The sequence below is a fragment of the Psammomys obesus genome, unplaced genomic scaffold (assembly GCF_907164565.1).
Source record: "Psammomys obesus unplaced genomic scaffold, mPsaObe1.curated_primary_1811, whole genome shotgun sequence".
NCBI lineage: Eukaryota > Metazoa > Chordata > Mammalia > Rodentia > Muridae > Psammomys > Psammomys obesus.
This window is the reverse complement of record NW_026596069.1, coordinates 26,416,626-26,438,248: the sequence shown is the minus strand read 5'-3', so window position 1 is coordinate 26,438,248 and position 21,623 is coordinate 26,416,626. Positions and strand designations below refer to the sequence as shown.

At 49.1% G+C, this 21,623-nt stretch overlaps 1 protein-coding gene and 1 pseudogene across 2 annotated transcripts; both read right to left on the bottom strand.

The window, feature by feature from the left end:
- Window positions 1-538: 538 nt before the first annotated feature.
- Window positions 539-1,164, bottom strand: LOC129689934 (uncharacterized; annotated as a pseudogene).
- Window positions 1,165-4,690: 3,526 nt separating this feature from the next.
- Window positions 4,691-21,428, bottom strand: Timeless (timeless circadian regulator). Of its 2 annotated transcripts, none has more exons than XM_055625581.1 (29): window positions 21,363-21,428; window positions 16,251-16,409; window positions 15,968-16,121; window positions 15,764-15,878; window positions 15,610-15,672; window positions 14,164-14,265; window positions 13,837-13,992; window positions 13,463-13,596; window positions 13,194-13,281; window positions 12,780-12,956; window positions 11,965-12,182; window positions 11,653-11,756; window positions 11,366-11,535; window positions 10,491-10,619; window positions 10,243-10,394; window positions 9,467-9,564; window positions 9,265-9,382; window positions 8,976-9,177; window positions 8,610-8,752; window positions 7,844-7,929; window positions 7,645-7,762; window positions 7,474-7,556; window positions 7,135-7,277; window positions 6,788-6,968; window positions 6,644-6,712; window positions 6,429-6,547; window positions 5,356-5,575; window positions 5,138-5,239; window positions 4,691-5,023 (listed from the first exon to the last, which is right to left on the bottom strand). In XM_055625581.1, exons 2-29 carry the CDS (start codon window positions 16,345-16,347, stop codon window positions 4,950-4,952), a joined length of 3,615 nt encoding a protein of 1,204 aa, XP_055481556.1. In that variant the 5' UTR covers window positions 16,348-16,409; window positions 21,363-21,428; the 3' UTR covers window positions 4,691-4,949. The 2 variants fall into 2 exon arrangements, with proteins under 2 accessions (XP_055481556.1, XP_055481557.1); XM_055625582.1 differs by lacking the exon at window positions 21,363-21,428 and adding an exon at window positions 18,010-18,282.
- Between the last annotated feature and the right edge of the window lie 195 nt (window positions 21,429-21,623).

Sequence of the window (21,623 nt, the reverse complement as noted above, 5' to 3'; positions counted from 1 at the left end):
TCAACCCCAGCACTACAAAAACAAATGTGCTGGCACAGGTCTATAATCTTGGAAGGGTGAAGTAGCAGTCCCTTAAGTTTGAGGGTAGCCTGGGCTACATATCAAGGACAGTGGCTACATAGCAAGACTGTCTCAAAATATCAGAACAAATCTGGACATGGCACACCCCTTTAATCTTGGCACTTGGATGGAAAGGCAGGTGGATCTCTGAGTTCCAGGCCAGCCAGGAACCTGTCTAAAAAACAAAACAAAACAAAACAACCCTCCCCCCCCCTTATTATCACAAAATAAATGACAATGAACACAATCAAGGTGCAGTGTTCATTTGGGGAATTAGAAAATATTAAGTAGGTTAAGAGGGAAATTTCAGTACCCACAGCACATAAAAACTGCCTTTGCACCCTAGGATCAAGGGAAGAAAATGTACCAATTGTAAAATACTGCCAGCATCTAGCTACATGCAGTGCGCCATCTCTGTGCGCAGACCTACTAAAAGGGTTATGAGAAAGTACAGGTGATGCCTGTGATACCTTGTCTATCAAAAATAAGCCTGAAAGTAGTTTAGTAGAAGACCCATGAAAGTAAGTTTCACAAGGGCCACAAGCAGGACGACATATACCTGATCTTCATTGGGAATCGTGGTGTTCTTAATTTCTGGGCTTTTCATCAGCTTCTTGCCTACTTCATCTAAATGTTCCCAAGACTCAACGGTGCACTGCTGGTTGACTTTGACTGCAGAAGCCTTGAACTCTCCTACCAGGGCAGTGGAAGGGAGCTTCTCAGCAGACTCAGCCAGCAGCTCTGCCATAGAGGTACCTTCCTCAGGCAGGGCAACTGAGCACCTGACCTTCATTCCCCCTTGCGCCTCAGCCGGGCGGCCGATGTCTTCCAGGACCACTCTCAGCACGAAGAGGGATACTGGGATAGGGGAGCTAAGGAGGGCACCATGCATGAGGGGTCCTGGCAGGTGCCAGGGGCCAGAGGGAGGATCTGGCTGGAGAACATGGTTGATGTAGGTTTCTGTGACAGAGGCTGACAGGGCAGGGCACCATTCTGCGTATTCCTTGGAAAGGCAGTCACAGAAGATATTAAGACAGCTCGGGAACAATATGGCCTGTTGGGAAGGAGCAGCACTCGGGTGAGGGCTGGAAAAACGCTCAGCATGAACCGGTGCCAAAAACAGAACTTGAGAGTCCTCTTCTTTAGAGACTTCCAATTCCCCTGAACATGTTTTTAAGGGTAAAACATGTTAGAGACTGTTTGTCACCTTACCTGTCTGAAGGACAGCAGCCAGAGGAATGAGGTGGCCCTCTGCCTCAGCAGGTCCCTAGGTGGAGCGGCTGCCTTCCAGATCTCAGCTTCTTGTAGACAATGACTCTGAAAACATTTACCACCTCTTTCTGAGATGAACTTTGTCTGACCAGCTATTGTCCCATCCAGACATACATGGCTTCCTCCTTTGTGACTCTGCTTTCCCTAGACCATAGTCCAGTCATTTTAGACCTAAACCAGACCAGGCAAAGCTCCTCTGTATCTTCTAGACAACGGAAAGCTTGTTTTCTCTCTTTTAAGGCAGGGTCTTCTGTAGCCCTGGCTTGCATAGAATTCAACTAGAAAAGGATAACCTTGGACTTCTGACCCTTCTGCCATCACCTCCCCAGTACTGGAGTTTCCAGTATCTGCCACCATGTGTGGTTTGTGGTACTGGGAATCAAATTCAAGGATTCATGCAGGCTAAGCAAGCATATCACCACCTGCCTGTACTTTAAAGACTTACCAATCAAACGTTGTGAAAAACAGAAACTACCAAAAAATCAAACCGAATCAGAGAGGCCTTTCAAGTTTTACTTTTATTTTGTTTTTGTTTGGTTTGGTTGTTTTTTCAAGACAGGGTTTCACTTTCTAGCTCTGGCTCTCCTGGAACTCACTATGTAGACCAGAGATCCTCTTGCCTCTGCCTCCGAGTGCTAGATTATGGGCGTGAGCCATACATTAAACCTGTTTTGTTTAAAGACGGTCTCAGACACGTGGGGAAAAGGCATTTGCTGAACAAGCCTAACAAGCTGAGTTCAGTCACCAGAACCCAGGTACTAGATACAGAGTTTGAAAAATTCGTGTATATTTCCAAAACCAAATAAATTAAAAAATTATGTGTATGGGTATTTTCCTGCACGTATATATGTGTACCGCATGCATGCAGTGCCCACCAAAACCAGAGGGCATCAGATTCCCTGGAATGGAGTTACAGATGGCTGCGAGCCATCAGGTAGGTGCTAGGAATCTAACCCAGGTCCTCTGAGTTACATTACTGAGCCATCTCTCCAGCCCCCATAAATAGATTTTAGGAAGAGGTCTAGAAGAATTTGAAGACAGAGCAGCTATATTAATATAGCCTAGAAGGATAGTAGACACTATTTGTTGACACGGGCTTACCTTACCTTCTGTGTCAAAACTGGCCGTGGATTCCTGATCATTCTGCCTCCCTATCCCAAATGCTAGGATTATAGGTGTAAGCCACCATCCGTAGCTGAAGAGTAGACTAAAGAAAAAGACTAGTGTAGTGAAAGACTAGTGTAGTGATGTCACGGGACTAGGAAAGGGATTGGCATATTATAAAGTAAGTATATGGTTTTAAAAACATGTTTTTTAAATCTTTGTAATTTGTGGTGTGAGGTGTGCTAGGCTGACTGATGCTGGTTGCCAGGGCAACCAACCACACAAGGGAGACAGCTCTCAGTTCTACTGCCACCCTTGCAAGGGAGTACGAGAGGCCAACTTTGATAAAACAGTGGTCAATGATCTTAACCAATCATGCTTAAGTTATGAATTCCATAATCCCCCTGAAGGTCTGAGTTTGTGGGACACAGGTCAACACAGCCACGATGAGACAGGATAACCCTTCTGGGAAAAATAAACAAAAGTTGGAAATGGAGAAAAGCTCAGGACAAGGTATCCAGACTGGTCAGAGCAAGAAGTTACTGAAGTCCTTGCAAACTTCAATTACTTTTGTTTTGGTTAGGTTCTCTGAAGCAAGGTTTCTAGTTTCTCTGTTGCCCTGGTGATCCTGGAACTCATTCAGTATACCAGGCTGGCCTTGAACTCAAGAGATCCACCTGTTTCTGCCTTCTGAGCACTGATTAACGGCGTGCACCACCACCATCTGGCTGAGCCCTTGGATCTTTTTTGTTGTTTTGTGTTGAGACAGAGTGTCTCTGTGTAGCCTTGGCTGTCCTGAGCTCACTTTGTAGACCAGGCTGGCCTCAAACTCACAGAGATCCACCTTTAGTCCTGAGTGTTGGGACTAAAGGCATGTACCACCATGCCTGGCAGAGCCCTTGGATCTTAATGACCATTTTCTGTGTCTGTAGTTTGGCTCCACTGAAAGTCAGGGCAGAAAGATAGCTGCCATGCATGCTGTTTGTTCAAGCAGTTCACTTACTCTTCCATCATCACCCAGGACTTTCCTGCCGTCTTTCATGGCTTAAACTCTGCTTCTTCCTGGAGCACACGCTAAGATCCATCCTACACACTGGAGGCTGCTGAGGGGTAAGAGTGCTTGTGGCTTTTCCAGAGGACCTGTGTTCAGTTCCTAGCACCCACATCCAGTTGTTCACAACTGCCAACAAATGCAGCTCCAGAGGATCCAGTTCTTCCCACACAGGGCATACACTTGTAAACACATTAAAAAAAAAAAAAAAAATGTTTTTTTTAATTAAAAAGCTTTATTCTCAGTGTTTGGTGTTTTTTGTTTTTTTTTTTTGTTTGTTTGTTTGTTTGTTTTTTCTTGGTTTTGTTTTTGTTTTTCTTGGTTTTTTTGTTTTGTTTTGTTTTTTTCCAAGACAGGGTTTTCTGTGTAGCCTTGGCTGTCCTAGATTCATTTTGTAGACCAGGCTGCCTTCAAATCTAGATATCTACCTGCTTCTCCCTCCCCAAGTGCTGGGATTAAAGGTGTGTACCACCACACCCAGCTTGGTTGTTTTGTTTTTTGGTTTTTTCTTTTTTGTTTTTTTGAGACAGGGTTTCTCTGTGTAGCCCTGGCTGTCCTAGACTCACTCTGTAGACCAGGCTGGCCTAGAACTGAGATTCCCCTGAGTGCTGAGACTACAGGCATGCACCACCACACCTAGCTGTTTGTTTAGTTGTTGTTGTTTTTTAAGGTAGAGTTTCACTAGCATGTCTGATGGCCTCATGAGGAGCATGCGCCATGTGGCCATCAGAATGAAGCATCTTGAGGTGACACTGCTTTTTTGTGTACTGCAGAAAAACAAGAAAAGAGAAGTCTGTCTTGCCTCTGCCTCCCAAGTGCTGGGATTAGAAGCAGCCCATGCTACCATGCTCAGCTCATCAAGTGTCTTTTAACTCTAACTCTTAAAGTTCTTCCAAAACACAACAGATGGCTGGCTGGCAAACTGAGTGACAAGTCATATTGCGATCAGCAACTTTTAATTTTACATGTTTAATGAGAAATACAAATCAAGGGCGTTTGTCAGCATGAGAGTAATGCACCCCAACTCTACCTCAACTGCAGGAATGAGGAAGAGGCTCAACCCTGTGTCCTGGGATCAACCACTAGAAGAAAATGAGGGGAACCCAGGGCCTTCTAGAGAAGGTGTGACCCCTCCATGTATTATGTTATAAAGCTCCCTGCCTCATGCTGGGACACACCTCCTGCACGAAGACAAAGACACAGTCCAAATAGAGCAGTCCAGCTGCCTGAGTATCATTTATTCCTCGTTTGCTAAGAAATGGTTCCCAGAAGAGGATTACATTTCAATACCAGCTGTGCACACTGATGAACCTGGGGAAGTGAAGGACTGCAAAGAATCCATCCAACATTGTTGCCTGAAATTCCTGGGCCTTCAATGTAGGGAAGATCGCTTTCAGCAGAACCCAAGTAGCTTCTGTGCCTTCCAACTCCCATCCATCTCTGGCATGAGACATTTGTCTTTTCAGTCATCCTCGTCGTCATCCTCAATTTGAAACCGTTTCTTTTTGTGGCTAACTGGCGTTCCCAGTGCTGATGCTATGAGAATAACAGGGGAGAGTGAGAAATAGGAAACAGGACAAGGCAAATGGCAGAGCGTTCTCAGAGTGCAGACAGAGCAGAAGAAAAAGCCGGCCCTAATCAGAGTCGCACCTTGCCTCCTCTCCTCATCCTCTTCATCGCTGTCCAGCAGTTGCCGCTTCCTGGGGACTTTTTTCTGTTCTTTCTCCGCAGTGTCCTCCTCCTCTGAAGTAACTGTAAGACACAAAATTAGAGAGCTGGGTCTGTGTCATCTCAAACACCTCACCGGCCATCACACCCACACGAGCAGCACAAAGTCATCCACCAAGAGGTGAGCGGTGACACCTAACCTTCTGGCGACACCAGGCTTGCTTTCTTCTTACAGGCTGAGGAGAGGACTCTCAGGGCTTTGGCTCTGTGCTCCTCAGTGGGACTCTGCTCTCCAGGGACTCCTGAAGGCAACTCTGGCTCCTCTTCTTTTTCCTCCTCCTTTTCCCATTGTTTCAAAGAGGCTGCCAGTCTCCGAAGCTGGGTGGAGCTCAGTTTGGCTGGAATTCGCCAGAAGGTTTCCTACAGGGGCACAGCAGGTGAAATTGCTGCATGGGGAAGCCTAGCCTCTCTGATCAATAGATTTTATTCTATTATTCATTGAATAAATATGACCCTTTATCAGGAAGGATCTATGAGTTGTGAACTTGACTATTATTCATAACATACACCCAATGTCTAGCTCAGTGCTACATCAATTAGCACTCACATAATAAGTACAGTTGATAACAAGAAATACAAGAAAAAAAATCCAGGTCACGAAAAAGTGAATGGGTATGATCCGTGCCCAGTATCAAATGGAGAAAAAGGAACATGCTATCACGCTACTGGGCTGGGCACCAAATTCTTTCAGTTCATGAGTTAGGCAACAGGACTGCTTCTGAGGAAGTGATGTTGGGCTGACCCTTCAGGGCTGGTGGAGGTTCAACAGAAGAAGGCGTGTGAGGACACACACATGTCTGTGTGTATGTATCTTCTTGTATGTGTGGTTGGAGCATACCCATAGAACTGGGAAGATCAACGGGCTCTGCATGAACAAGCCAACCATTTGCAGGGTGGAAAGTAGTCCAGGACAACTGTGGCATGAGACAGGTGTGAGGGTGGAATGGCACGCAAAGACAGGCACGCCACCTGGAGGCTCTGAGCAGGCAGAACCACCAAGCATTACACAGAAGGGACTGAATGGAACTGAGGGCAGTGTGGAACACAGACTTAGGGAATGGGAGGCTGGAGAGGATGGGGGGAGATGAGCAAGAGACCTGATGCAGGAACCTTGTGGAGCAAAGACAAGGCAGCAGGGATGATCAGGGCGGCAACAAGCCGTGCTCTGAATAGGAACAGACATCCCGGCTGACACCACCCCTCTGACACTCGCCTGCCCCGAAGCGGGGGACTGCACCCCTAGCTTGCGTAGCAGATGCTGAAACTTTTCGTTCTCCATTGCGTCCTCATTTTCTTCTGTCAGAGGCACCAGAGGGATAGCCTGGGAGCAGCCTGGAACAGAGCCAGCAGTACATGGTAAAAATGTGAAGGAAGGGTGGACCTGGGTCACGTCAGGCCCAAGCAGTCCCTGTGTGCCACTGCGTTTACCGTCCACTTCCCGGTCATCTGCTGCGCGAATCAGGCAGTTCTGGAGCCACAGGAGGGGAACAGAGAGGCCTGAGGAAAGAGGGGAAACTTGTACGTGGAGGTGCCCATCCCTTCCGAACCCTCCTCCTCTGACATGTCTCCCACCTTCCTGACGCAGGCTTTGACCAAGGTTTTCAGCAGAGAGAAATGAGATGCCCTCAGCTTGTTCTGCTTGCAAGCCTTCCTCTCGCTCGTCATCTTCTTCACTCTCTTCCTCTGGCAAATGTTCTTCTTCCTCTTCTGGATCTTCCTGCCAAGAATCTTTCAGGGACTTGTCTCCATTCAGCTGAAATTCATTGGATACAGAGAAATAAAGAACAGGCCTCAGGGACCTTAGTGGGCTTCTGGCTCTGTACCCACTGAGGGAGCTGCTCTGAAAGCCTTGTGGCAGGGGTCCTAGAGTGCCTTGTGGAGCAAGGCCCAGGCTGGAAGAACCAGGATAAAATGGTTACCACACAAGAGGGTGCCAGCTTCTTTCTCCGTTTCTTGTACAGTTGCCGTCGCTCAGACACGAACCCCATGGCCAGCAGTTTATCCACTATTCGAGCCCGCGACCGTTTGGCTGTGATATTCTTCATGATATTACCAAGAACATCTGCAGAGGGGGAGAGAGATGGAGAGAGGAGGGGAGAGAGAGAGAGTTTGGATATTCTAGAGCAACTGGAAAGGAGTAATGGAAATCAGAGGCTAGCTCGGTTCAGCCCAGGTGACACAGGGTAGCAGGCAAACAGGGGTAAGACAGTTTCCTTAGGAATGAGAGGCAGCGGAGCGGTTCCTCAGGCCTCACTCACCATCAGAGTCCTGGAACTCCTCAAAGAGCCGCTGCAACTCCAGCTCCTGATCCTCCGTCCACAAGACAATCTGGGTCCCTTTCCTATTCAGGTAGGGGTCAGTCAAGGGGAGGCCTCGGCAAAACAGGTTTCCTTATCCCAGTTCTGGAGGGCCAGAGCAAGTGCCTTTACCTCTTGAAGTCCTTGACACTGTCGGCCAGGCCCATCCGTACCAGGTGGTGGATGACCTGCTTGCGTGTTCGAGGAGCACTTTTCAGGTGTGCCAAGATGGTTTCCACTACATCCTGACCTGTGGTAGAATGGGGCAGTGAGGAGTCTGTGGGCCCAGACTGTCCTCCTCACAGTCTCATGAGATCTCAAAGCCTCTTACCTTCCACATCCTTATGGGTGAGGTACAGTTCTTGGAGCTGGGCCTCTTCCTCAGGGCTCCACACAGAGGCTCTGTGGCTGGAAGACCTGAACAGTGAAAGAGGAAAAGGAGCAGAGAGGTCATGGTTTAAAGACCAGCCCAAAGCTTTCTCTGGTTATTTCAGAGCGAAGGATGAAGCAGGTAACTCAGGTGGGCAAGAAGCAGAATCCTAAAATATGTTTCCTTCCTTTCTTCTCCAACTTAAGAACCCAACAATCCAAATCAGGAGATTTTTTTTTTTTTTTAATCTTGGCCTTACAGAACTTGACACTAAGGGCAAAATTGGAGGAAAAAAAAAAAAGCGTTGTGAAAGAGAGGGGGCAAGAGACACAGGACACGAGGATAGGGATTAAGTGAAGCCTATCTTTTTCAGACCAGGTCTCATGTAACCCAGGGTGGCCTTGGACCTTTAACTCTGCTCTTACTGCCCATCCCCTAGGTGTGGGACCACAGGCTAGGGCACCATGCCCAACTTGACTCCCACATTTTGAGAAAGCACAAAGGAGCTCTTTGCAGACCACCCACTGTCATCAGCAGCCACCTCTATGAAGGCTGGTGACAGAGAAGAAAACTTAAGGCGGCAGAAGACAGGGTAACCCCAGGAGGACCATCTCACCTCAGGGACCCACTCCCCTCTGAAAGGAAACACTGGAGCAGAGGATCTGCAGATGACCCTGTGACTGGCCGCCTGCCTCAGCTACCCTTCCTCCTCAAGGCCTGCGCTCACCCACTGTCGGAGCTATATCCCTGAGTCATCTCTCGAACCGCTGCAGAGTTTTTCCAGAACAGCAGCTCCACAAAGGCTTTCTGATTGACTGCCGCCAATGCGAAGAACTTGCCAAGGATGTATCTGGCAAACGTCACTAGCTCCTGTACACAACAAAAGCAACCATGGCACTTCAGCACCACTGAGCCCACAGGCCTGGGCCCTACGATCCTCTCCCGGCTCCCAGCTTGCCTCCACACCACTCATTGCCTGTCTTCCACCTTCCAGGCGGTCCCTCAGCCTGACTTCACTATGTCCTCATCTCTCTGACCATAACTAGAGAATCACCCACAACCCACTGTGCCCCAGTCCTTGGCGGCCCCTCACTTTGTAGGCTCCAGCAGCCGGGTCACTGAGCAGACGATCGAACAGGTAGAACAGGGAGAGTTGGAAGAGCAGACCCTCCATGCCCAGGTCGTGGGCCAGCCGGTGCAGCATCTTGGCCACGCAGTGATTGGTGTGCGCGCTATTCTGCCGGTAGCTCCGCAGAAGAAGCGTGTAGGCTCGCACGATGGTTGGGCATGCAAACCTGCACCAGAACACAGAGGGAAGCTACTCAGCATCTGATAGCCAGTGCTTGTCCTCACAGGAGCCCAGCTGGTCCCCTCAGCCGCACCGTTTCAGGTAGTCCAAAAAGTTAAACTCCTTCTCTGACACCTGAACCACTTGTAACTCTTCTTCCTCCTCTTCTTCCTCTTCCTGCTCTGCATCTCCTTCTACCGGCTCCTGCTGCCCTGTACAAAGAGCAAAAACTGGGTTTTCACTATGCTGATGTAGCGTACAGCTGGGAAGAGAGATGTGGAAAAAGGAAGACTCACGGGGAAGGGGTGTGGAAAAGATCTGTTTCAGCAACTCCATTTCTTCCCCTGGGGAAATATCCGGAGAACCAAATACATTCCCTTCAGGCCACACTTCCCTGGGGAGGGACAGAAAAGGCTTTAATCACAGGAAACTGGAGTTGTAATTAGGACTGGGAAGAAACATTAGTTCCTCTGTCAACTGAAAAGAGAAAATAAACCTCTACCTCAGAGATGAAACAGGCTAGGAATTTTTTTCTCAAGAGCATACTGCTCTTGCAGAAGATCTGGGCTCAATTCCCGGCACCCACATAGCAGTTCACACCTGCCTAGAAACCCAGTTACAAAGAATCTGGAATCTTCTGGCCTCCACAGGAAGGCATGTGGCTCAAGTACATATATTCAGACAAAATGTTCATACATATAAAATACATCAAATATACATATAGAGAGAAGCAAAAATAATACTCGGGTGAGGAATGCAACTTCATGTCTGTAGGTATACATACATATACCTGTCTACACAGAATAGACACTGAAAGGTCATACATCAACAAATTCACCATGGTTAACCTTGGCTGGTAGAACTGTATTTCTTCTTTCTATAGTTAACTGTGCTTTCTGAAAATTCTCAACAAAATCCTCCAACTAGCGACCATAACTTATGTAGAGTTACCGTTGAGAACAGAGACCCACAGCCTCTGCTGAGAGCTTTCTGAACACTGAGAACCCTGGACCCCAGCGAAGGCCTCTCCAATCCCTCACAGCCCAGGAGGGTGAACACGCAGGACTCTTACCGGGCAGACCGCAGGAGGGCCAGGGCTTGGAGGGCCTGGCCAGCCAGAAGGCAGTCTTGGATCCTTAGCATGGCTTCTACCCGCTGCTCTTCCACTGGCACCTCCGAGGCCGCATCAAAGGGGATGATGGAATCTACGCTCAGCTCAGGATCCTACAGATGAACGTGCCATGGGAATGGAGCAGGAGGAAACCCAGACTGTACAGAGGCACTGCTCTCAAGAAGGACGGGAATTCTACAAGCACCTACCTGGGCGCACCGCAGCAGCTGCTCTGCTAGGGCTGGCCACGCGGCCTCCAGCTCCCCAGGGCTATGACACACATCCCCAGAAGCAACACCCTGCTTCTGAGCCCTCTTCTTCCTCTTTTTTCTTTTGTTCTAGAGAGAAAGCACTGTACAGTAGAGGCAGCAGAGGCACAGTGTCTGTCCAGCGGCATTAGTGGGGTGGAGTGTGGACAGAGGACACGGGCAACAGTGGGCACTGTATTTCCTTGCCCTCTAGGAGAAACAGGAAGTCAAGAGAAAATGCCATTCCCATGGGAAGAGCTATGGTGAGGAAGAGCATAAAATGTCTATTTCTTGAAGTAAGAGATCGCCTTCGACATGTTTGATTATAAAGTCTTTGAGTAATGCACAATCCTCAGGATTCCCCATCTGTCCATCCTATGTGACTTTTTTGAGGTGACAGAGTCTCACCACATAGCCTTTATCCTAGAACTCACTTTGTAGACCGGGCTGGCTCAAATTCACAGAGATCCGCCTGCCTCTGCCTCTCAAGTGCTGGGATTAAAGGCATGCACCACTATGCCGGCAAGCAGCAAGTGCTCTTAACCACTGAGGTGCGTCTCCAGCTCAATGATGACATAATTGTAAACTACAGCAACTTCAATTACAGAAAGGTCCTGATATAAGAAAAAACCTTTTAGTTGTTTTTTATTGTGTGTTTTTGTGTGTCTACAGTGTGTGAGGCTGTATGTATGAATACATGGCCGAGGTTGGTGGTTGGTGTATCTTGAGACAGATTAAACATGAACCTAACGGGCAACTCCACACTGGCAATGCCACAAGCCTCTGTCCTTCACCCTCCCCTACAGCTCTTCCCACACCCCGGGGCTGCCCTGTACCTGCACCATCAGGTTCCCCCGGCTCCGACAAAACCGCTCTAACATTTTGAGGAAGAGGTGTGCGGTCTCCACCAGGTCACGAAGGAATGAACGTGGATGGTATCTCTCATCGAACTTTCGAAACAGTGCCAGAAACAGTTCTCGGTACTCCATCATATAGAAAATGTTGTCTAGGAGTGGGAACAAGGAAAGAAAGAGCTTGGAAAAGGAGAAGCGAAGTTGGGACTTGGAAGAACGAGATTCTAATCAAGAAATGGGAAAGGCCGGGATCCAGGCCTGGCCCTCACTTTTGATGATGCGGCTGCTCTCCCGCACGACCTCATCTGGGCTCATGTCCATCTCATTCACTGTGGCCAGCAGCTCCTGGTAGGCCTTCAGGGCCAGGTGCATCCTGCCAAGGTGGAGGTTAAGGTTCTGGCAAATGTAAATGCCAACACTCTCCCCAACAGTACCTCCAAAATGACAAGAACATCGCCAGTCCCAGTACCCCAGCCCAACCACTTCACTCGAATAGGAAAAAAAAAAATTATTACTCAAGATCCTGGTGTTGAGACTTGGCTAAGGCACCTACTGTGATCGCCACCAGCCTTCCCACTTACCGGCGGGCCCAGGAGGCGGCCTCCTTGCGGTCCGTCAGCATCATCTCATAGTAGTTGGTGAGGTTCTGCTCCACAAAGTGGAAGGTACGAACACTGAGGGTCTCGGAAACAAAGCCAGGGCGAAAGGAGACAGCTCGATTGAAGGCCATAAAGAAGGCCATAGCCCACATGTAGTAGGTTTCATCGTGCTGCTGAGCTCTCTCCCGAAGCAAGTGATCCTAAAAACAATTACGTCAGGACCTCAGGACTTCCAACTCCCTTCCAGACATGAGGGGTTGGACCCTGCACACTAATATATTTAGTGTTTCCTGGAATCCCCAATTTCCAGTTTCCTCTAGTTCTCCTCAGATCTGTTCATATTTCCTGTTTTCTCTGGGGTTATTGCTCCAGAGCCCTTATTTTTCTTCTTTCTAAAGAAGTTTCACTTTACTTTTAATTAACAGTGTGTATCTGTACATGGATCTGTACACATGACTGTCATGTCCCTAGAGACCAGAAGAGGAATCTCGGATCTGAAAGCACTGGCAGCTTTGAACCTGGGGTGCTGGAATCAAGCTCTCTCCAAGAGCAGGAAGTGTTTTTAACTACTGGGCTTCCTCTCCAGCCCCACCCAGAACCTTTTTCAGTCATGTTAATAACCCAGTCCTTAGAATCTTCATTCTGTCAGGGCCCCACTCCCTGTGTGGTCCTAACTCAGCTCCCTCTGGGCTTGCTGGCAGGCTATCCTGCTTACCAACCCCTGGGCACAGCACTGCTCTGGGCCAGTGTCTGTCCATTCCACCCCTGATTGGCCAGATATTTCCCCAGGCTCTCACCTTAACCGCACCCATGAGAGGGTTGTAACAGTTTTCCAGGAACTCGGAGCAGAAGTCTCTGAGGAAAAGCCTCACGTTGAGGGCAGAGCGGCGATGAGCAGACAGCTCCTGGGCAGCCTGGCGACGCTTCGGCACCCTCCTAGGCTGCTTTCCCAAATCTGAACTGTAGTTTCGGAGCTGAAGGTATGGGTTGAGGCATTAGAAGTCTGAACTACCCCACCCCTTATAGTTCCTTCTACACTGTCCTGAAATTTTCTTAGAAAAAAATGCCTAGAAAGGCATCAGTGGACACAATACAATCAATAGTTCTGTTGTCATCAACTTTCCAAGCCTAAAAACAGAGCAGCTTTAATTCCATAGATGGTCAGCTACCTGTGACTCCAAAGTCTCCGCCTCGTATGAATGCATACTCACATTGTGAAGGCCTTTGTGAAAGACAACATCTCGCTCCCCAATAGATTTCAGCCCCTGGACAATGTAGGAGCCCCCAAATCGAGAGTGCCTTCAAGGGAAAAAAAATTAAGGTTCTAAAATGACTCCTCAGTTCTCTCTAAGTGTTAGGCAATTCTCTTTCATCAGCAGCTCTGTGAGATAGTTTTAAAATATTACCGAGCCTCAGATTGGTCTGAGTGCTAGGTGTTGCGGCTGCAAGTCAGAGCACACAGGAGCAGCCTGCCACCTACCTGTTGCCTCGCTGCAGGGCTCGAGTCCTCTTCTCCACCATCTCCCGTTGGCGCAGCACTTCCAATTCGGCCACATCTGTGCTTCGCTCCTGAGCCAAGCGCCCCTGCCCTACTCCTGCTAGCTGCTCAGGGTTCTGGATTTGGAACAAAGAGGGAAGAATCAGAGTGAGAACAGGCATTTCTGAGCCTCCATTCACTCCTACTAGGAATGGAAGACACAAGCATTCACAACTGTTGATGGCCTCTGATGGAAGACACAGCTAGGGTACCCATCGCCTGCCCTCCTCAGGTAATCCCTGCTGCTAACAGCACTAGTCTGGCCACAGGGCAGAAGCACATTGGGAGGGATCCAATAGGGTAGAACAGTGTCTAACCTGGTCTCGGAACATGAGAGAAACAATCTCTAGCACATGAAGGCTCCACTGCTGCTCCGCAGATGAGCTGGACAGGAAGAGGAGCAAGTCGTCCATGCCACTGAGGTGGATTGCCCACAGAAGCCGATCGTGGACACTGGCATCGTCATCGATCCGCTGAGCAGTCGGTGGAGGGGACAGAAGGTCATACTGAGCTCCATGGCTTCCCCAGTGCCCAGCTCACCCCTTGCCTAAGGCTCCTCCCCGACTTGTCAGAAGACAGGAAAGCCTGGAAGAGGGGAGTTCATGATAACCAGCACAGCTCAGATGGCCCAGGACCCTCTTCACCTTCTCCTGCTCAGCGTCGGTGGGGACATGGAGAATATTCCTGACCAGCAGCAGGATCCGTTCAATCAGCAAGTTGTCTTCTTCCTGTCGATCCTCCCAGCCCTGGGCAATGGGAGAAAAACCTAGCTGCAAGACTGAGTCCTGAGAATCAGGACTGAAAAGAAAGAAAAGGCAGCTGGAGGGAAAGATGGCTCAGTGGTTAAGAACTGAGAGGACTGAAGTTCAGATCCCCGCACACAGCAAGCCAGGTGTCTAGAAAAACACCTGTAATTTTTTTATGGTTTCTATGTGCATGTATACACTTAGATAATTTTTTTAAAGATTTATTTACTTATTATGTATACAGTATTCTGTCTGCATGTATCCCTGCATTGCCAGAAGAGGGCACCAGATCTCATTATAGATGGTTGTGAGCCACCATGTGGTTGCTGGGAATTGAACTCAGGACCTTTGGAAGAGCAGCGAGCCATCTCTCCAGTCTGATAAACTTCTGAAAATAAAAAATAAAAGCCAGGTATGCTGGCAGAGGTCTTTAATCCCAGCACTGAGAAGGCAGAGGCAGGGGGACTGCAAGTTCTAAGACTACCTAAATCACAGAGTTCAACCTTACACTGGCAACGTAGTGACACCTTGCCCCAAAAAAACAAAAAACAAGAGTGCTAGGGATACATTTTAATGCCAGAGTACTTGGTTAGCATGCATGCATCAGCACCCAGACTCAATCCCCAGTACTACGGGACGGGGGCACAGACACAGGATGGGACACAACACGACCCAGACTTGGTCAGTGCACTCAGGAGGATGAGGCAGGAAGGGCATGAGTTCAAGACCATCTTTAGCTACATAGTGAACTTAAGTGTGAAGTTAGCCTGGGCTACCTGAGACTCAATCACAAAAAGGGGAGTGTGGAAGAATAGCTCAGCAGTTAAAAACACTTATTGCTCTTACTGAGGACCTGTATTCAATTCCCAACACCTACATGGTAGTTCACATCCATCCATAATTATAGGTCCAGGGGCTCCAACACCCTCTTCAGATCTGAGGGCACCTGGCACACATACATGTAAGCAAAACACTGGTACATGTAAAAAAAAAAAAGTTTTCTCATGCTTTTTTTCATTTCTCTGTGTTGCTTTGACTATCCTGAACTCACTTTGTAGACCAGGCTGGCCTCGTACTCACAGAGATCCGCCTGCCTCTGCCTCCCTGAGTGCTGGGATTACAGGTGTGCACCACACCTAAGCTAATAAAATAATTTTTAAAAAGAAAGAGAAAGAAAGTGAAGAAGCAAAGAAAGGAAGGGAAGGACGGGAAGGGGGTGGGGTCAAGCAGTCCAAGAGAAGTCTCTCTAATGGCCGAGGACCTTCTCAGGCATAGCACCTTGTTCTGCCCAGGGCAGGAAGAACGAACTGCCCTGTGGGATGCACAGGACGGAAACACACTCACCAGCTGCAGCAGCTCATACAAAGTCTCACTGAGTACTCCAAATGCCTTCTCACTGGCAAAGGCCTGTGGAACAGGGAACAGCCCATAGGTAGTGCCCACCTTCTCCCTCCTTCTGTCAACGCTGACCCAACACCCCAGAGAAAAGGCTCCTCACCTCTTTGTAGGCCTGCAGGTAAGTCAGCACCTGCAGAAAATGGTGCCGTACACTGGGGTCCTGAGGCACGCTGCCGAAACAGAGCAAGGCTGGCTGAGTCAAATTTACCATCAGCCTGCAAAGGCGATGAAGGAGGAAGTGGTTAGGTTTCCTTGCCAGCACAGACACCTCACATGGTAAAGGTCAAGAGGCTGAGGGACGAACCTGATGACAGCATCGAAGAGAGGCTTATCCTGGCGGTGCTGCGTGAGGATCGGCAGGAGGTCACTCTGCAGGATCTGAGCAGCTCCCAGCTGCTGCCGCACGTCTCTCGTCTCGTCCTCATGCCTGAGGTAGCGGATCAAATCCTTCACACTCTCTTTAGAGATAGAACAAATCATCCACCTATAACCCCAGAGGCTGCCCAGGCCCACGAGCTCCTCATACCTGCAGCCCGAGAGACCTCAGGTAGGTGAGGTTTTCCTCCTGATTCCTCAACATTACTCACCCAGGCAATCTGGTTCCTTGTGGTAAGTGCCTCCTTCCAAGTACCCAAGGGCACTACACGTGGCTAGAAGTTCACAGTTCATCATATACAAGTCCATACATCAGAGGCCCAACTAGCAGGAGGATAGGCAATGGAGGCAGGCGATGGAAAAGATGAGGCCTGTATCAATAAGGAAAAGGGATGCGGTCAGGAACAAACTGGGGCTTAACACTCAAGAATATTCTGAGCAAGACCCTGAACTGCTTCACTTTTTTTTTTTTTTTTTTTTTTTTTTTTGGCAAGGGAGGTTTGAGACAGGGTTTCTTTGTATAATAGCCCTGGCTGCCCTGGACTCACTTTGTAGTCCAGGCTGGCCTCAAACTCACAGAGATCCACCTGCCTCTGCCTTCAGGCACTGAGATTAAAGGCGTGTGTCACCACGCCCAGCCTAATTTTTTGCTTCACTTTTTTCAGAATTGAAAGTGCTGCTTCCAGGTCCAGGGAAAACAATTTTTAACTAACAAGTTGTTGTGCATAGGACTCAAACCTAGGGAGGGTCCTGTGCATGGGAGCAAATGATCTACCACCTGCTGCATCTTCCACTCCCGGGGGAAAGCTTGTTGTTAAGGCTTCTTTCTTCTGACTACAAACAAAAGAGACTCCAGTTTATGAATTAAGACCTGACCCATATCACAGCCAGAACCTGAAACCAGAGAAACATGGTTCAGAGTTAAGACAACCAGCAAGAAAAGGGGGGAACAGCTCTGAGATGTTCACTTCAGAGAGCTCCACAGCCTCGGGAGGAGTCAAATCAAATCTTCCACAGCTCTTCCTCATACAGACCTACTCTGGGTGAACCACGGAGTTAAGAGTCCTAGCTTTGGGCTGGTGAGAAGCATGGTGGGAAGGGTGCTTGCCACTAAGGCTAAGAAACTGAGTACTATCCACAGACCCTACATGGTAGGAGAGAACTGACTCTGGAAAGTTGACCTCTGACCTCCATGTGTTCCCCTCCTTCCAAAAGAAGCAACCCCACTCCCAAGCTCACAGTGATTATATGTAAAATTTGTGTATGGAGGGGCAGGGGGGGCCCCCAAGTATATATGTGTGCTTGTCTGTGCATGCATGTGTGGAGGTCAGAGGTCAATCTCGGGCATCACTCTTCAGGAGCGTCCACCTCATTGTTCTGAGACAGGGTGGCTCACTGGGATTGGGGGCTTGCTGATCAGGTGAGGGTGACTTGCCAGAGAGCCCAGGGATCCTCCTGTCTCTGCGTCCTCAGTGATAGAAGTACAACCACAAACGACCAAGCCTAATTTAGGGGTTTGTTTTGTTTTGTTTTTTGTTTGTTTGTATTTTCTTTTTGTTTTTTTAAATATGGATGTTGAGGCTTGGAACTCGGATCATTATGGTTGTACGACACTTTCATCAACTGAGCTACCTCCCCAGGCCCCTGTGTAGGATTTGATGCCTTCTAGGATCTCCTCAGCTTCTGAGGCACTGATATTTGTAAAGGAAGTTCCTTCTCTGCCCTCCAAAGTCACTCATAAGACCCAGGAATTTCAGTGGAAGTTAGCGCTGACAGAACGGGAGGTAAAGGCAGCAAGCAGGAGACAATCAACCTCCCCTGCCTCTGCCCTAAAAGCAGCCCCTTCCTCTTATAGAGCATATCCGAATTTACCCAGATCCCCAAGCCCTCACCAGATAGCACAAACCCAGAATCCTAGAAGCTAGCATTAATAGCACAGACGCACAAGCACACACACATTGCATTCTTTACCTGCTCCCGTGGAAGATCAGGCACACTCATGGATCTTGTCCCCTGGGCATCTGCAGCTGCACCTTGCTCTTTTGGAAGCACCCTCTACAAAGACCTTCCCTAGCTATGAGACTCCACCCCTGCAGATAACAGATAACGAAGCTCGAAAGGCCTGAGACCCGACAGTCGATGCTGTCTCCCACACCCAGGCCATGCTTACATGCTTACATAACTGCTCTACTTCTCCCATGCCTACTATCTCCCCACCCCTACCCCAGTGCTAACCTACTTCTGAGCTGCAATGCCCAGGGAAACAAGGGGTGAGTAAAGCACTCACTAAATGACCAGAACTAAAAAGGCCTTTTCTCTGGGATCTGGTCTCTGCTGAAGTGGCTTCTGAACACTCTTCCAAGGAGACCACTGGTGGGTGGGTGTGTGCATGCTTGTGTGTACTAGCGCACACACACACAGAGGCATTAACAGACCAAAGGCCTTTCTTCTCTGTCCTTCCCAAGGGTGGCCTAAGAAGCTGGCCAGGAAAAGACTGAGGAATACTTGCTCGGTGTACTCGCCATCATAAAAAAAGAAACTTATTTATGGTTGGTTTGGGGGGGGGGTTGTTTTTGTTTTTGTGGGGTTTTTGGTTTTGTTTTGGTTTTTTGTTTTTTGTTTTTTTTGTTTTTTTTTGCTTTTGTTTTGTTTTGTTTTCCGTTTTGGAGCATAGTCACTCTGTATTCCTGGCTGTCCTGAAACTTACTATGTAGACCAACCTGTCCTCAAACTCAGAGATCTACCTGCTGGGCTTAAAGGAGTGTTCCACCCCGCCTGTCCTGGAGCTGTGTTTGCATTAAGGGCTGAAATTCCTACTGAAGGCTCCTTTCCCCCAGTTCCAGAGAGGGCTGTCAGGCTGTGGAACTCCTGACCCACAGTCTCTGTCCCACTTCTCCCTTTACGCTGCCTCTGACATCATTCAAAACAACTGCAAGGGATTAGGAGTGAAAGTCCTGGCTCTCTTACATAACCTCCTGCCTTCCCGTAGCTGCTGGAATGGCTTCTTCTCTTTCTCCTCTACCAAATGTTTTGACAGCCAACAAGAGGAGGCTAACTAAATGGCTCAGCAGGTAAAAAGCACTTTCCACTCCATCTAAGAGACCAGAGTTCAGATCCCCACCACACAGGGAAAAGGCAAGAGCGGTAGTGGCCGATGGTAACAGCTAGCTATGCCTGGACCAAGCAGTGCAGCAGCATAGACAAACACCCTGCCTCACGCTGAAAGGAGAGAACTGGCTCCTCAGAGGTGTCATAAATTTAAGAAAAAGGGGTGGATGGCCGGCACATAAAAAAAACAAGAGTTTACCCTCCCCTTTTTTAAATTCTTCTTTGCTTTGGAATTTGGAGGTGAGAGTATTTATTTCTCTCTTCCTTCAGTTAACTAAAACCTGCATACTCAGTCTGTCTGGCCTCTCCTAGAGAAGATAGCTATACAGCCACCAATCCACATGGCTCAGGATCTCACCAACAACACAAACATCCCAACACACAAAGCTCCTCTCATAGCCTACTCCCTCCATCCTAGAGGCCTCCTCTTCTTCCTCTGTTATTTCCCACAGTTCCAAGCCTGCGTAACCTTCAAGATGCAGCCATTCCTCCCTAAGCCTCTCCCCAACCACCTGCAGGACAGGGACAGAAAGCCTGAACCTACACACAGAATTCTTACTGGGACACCTGTGCACAGTCTCACCTCAGAGTACCAGGACAGTTTCTCTTCCTCCACTGCAATGTCGTTTTTTAATGTGCTAAGTCCAGTAGCTTTCACACAGGGATACACAGTTAAAAGACTGTAGAATGCAACTGTCTGTGAGTTTGCCACACTCTGGCTTCACACACGATGCAGACCAGCCCACCCTTTATCAAATCCATCTCAGCTTATGCCTCTGGAAACGATAGGGTGCTGTGGCAGCCATGTGGCTGCCCAGATTTCTCTTCAAGAAAGTTTGTGCTGGGGCCGGAGAAGTGGCTTCGCACTCTTCCAGAGAACCTAGGTTCAGTTCCCAGCATCCACATGGTAGTTCACAGGAGACCAAGAGTCTCCACAGGCAGCTGCACAAATCCATACACACACATGTAATCAAAAATAAATTTGGGTTTTGTTTTTTTTTTTCCAAGACATGATTTCTCTGTGTAGCCTTGGCTGTCCTAGACTCCCTTTGTAGCCCAGGCTGACCTCAAACTCAGTGATCCACCTGCGTCTGCCTCCCTGAGTACTGGGATTACAGGTGTGTGCCACTGTACCTTGCTGTATTATCAGACGTTCAATACACTTTGTTTAGTGTCACTGACAGTGAACAAATGTACAATACTTCAGGAACACAAAGAGAGGAGTAACCAGTACTAAGGAGGCAGAGCCTGGTGGATCTCTGTGAGTCTGAGGCTAGCCTGATCTACATAGAGAATTCCAGGCCAGCCAGGGCTAATACTGACACCATTTTATTTATTTTTCATCTCTGTGATGTGTTCCTGTTCAAAAGTGAATTTGCAGGAGTCAGTTTTGTCCTTCCACCACGTGAACCTCTAGGATTTCACTCAGATCCTCAGGCTCAAAACAAGCAGCCCAACCCACTGAGGCATCTCTGTGAGGTGCCCACTTGGAGGGATGGGTAAATTGAATCACTGGATTTCAGGCCAACTGCACTTAAGTGACAAGAACTCCCCACCAGAGGGAGTTCAAGTGCCTTGGAGTACGAAATAACACGAAACAAACACATCCTTTGCCTCAGGCTGGGAGTCCAATTGAATGAGAAAAACCTCGGCTGAGTAAGCGGAACCATTAATGACCAAAACGGAGTTTCAAAGTAAATGTAAAACGACGGGCTTCGTTTTTTTCTTTCCAAAAGAAGATTCTAGTGACAGCATCAAAGACAAAGAGAGCCGTTTAACTAATGGCTCTCGATGTAGCTGTCATCCCCAACGGAGGTTTTACCAAATCTAGGGGCATGAGGGTTAGACCCAGTCTACGAAAACCCCGAAAGCCCGTGAATTCCAACTCCTGACAACCACCTGGCCGATGTGTCTTCAGATCTGGCCTGGATGGCCATCCCGGGGAGCCTTCCGCTCTGCTTTCGGGGCTCCCGGGATCCTGGCCTCGCAGTCCCTTCCCGGAAGGGGGCGCGGGGAGGCGCGGGGAAGCGGCGCCGCTGGTCCCAGGCTCGCTCGAGGGGGCGGGTCAGAACGCGCGTGCGCGCCAGGAGCCCCGCCCCCTCGCTTAAGCGGCGCGCGGCCCCGGCCGCACACCGATCCCCTGCACGGTTCCCCGCTGCACGCTGTGCTCGCAGCCTCGCGGCGCAGCCGGCCCGGGGTCCTCGCCACACACTCACCCGCTCCCCGCGAGTCCTCCGGAGCCCCGCACATCCAGCAGCCCTGAACCGCCCAGCCGCGGTCTTTCCCGCCACTCGGCTGGGAGCGGCCCGTCCGCGCCTGCGCGAGCGGGGCGGGGGGAGGGGCGGAGCGAGCCGGGCGGATCCATTTGACTCCGGGCGAGGGAAGAGGGATGGTTGGTGATGACATAGGAAGGGAAATCGATAAGGATTGTTTTGCGTGAGTCGGGCATCTGCACTAAAGTAAAAACCAAACGCTCT

Excerpts from the sequence above, each read along its gene's own strand:
- Timeless (XM_055625581.1), bottom strand. The coding sequence starts at position 16,347 with ATGGACTTGTATATGATGAACTGTGAACTTCTAGCCACGTGTAGTGCC. Across the intron at positions 11,757-11,964 it reads GCCGCCTCCTGGGCCCGCCG|GATGCACCTGGCCCTGAAGG; the intron begins GTAAGTGGGAAG and ends CCACCTTGGCAG. Across the intron at positions 9,178-9,264 it reads TTTTTGGACTACCTGAAACG|GTTTGCATGCCCAACCATCG; the intron begins GTGCGGCTGAGG and ends GTTCTGGTGCAG.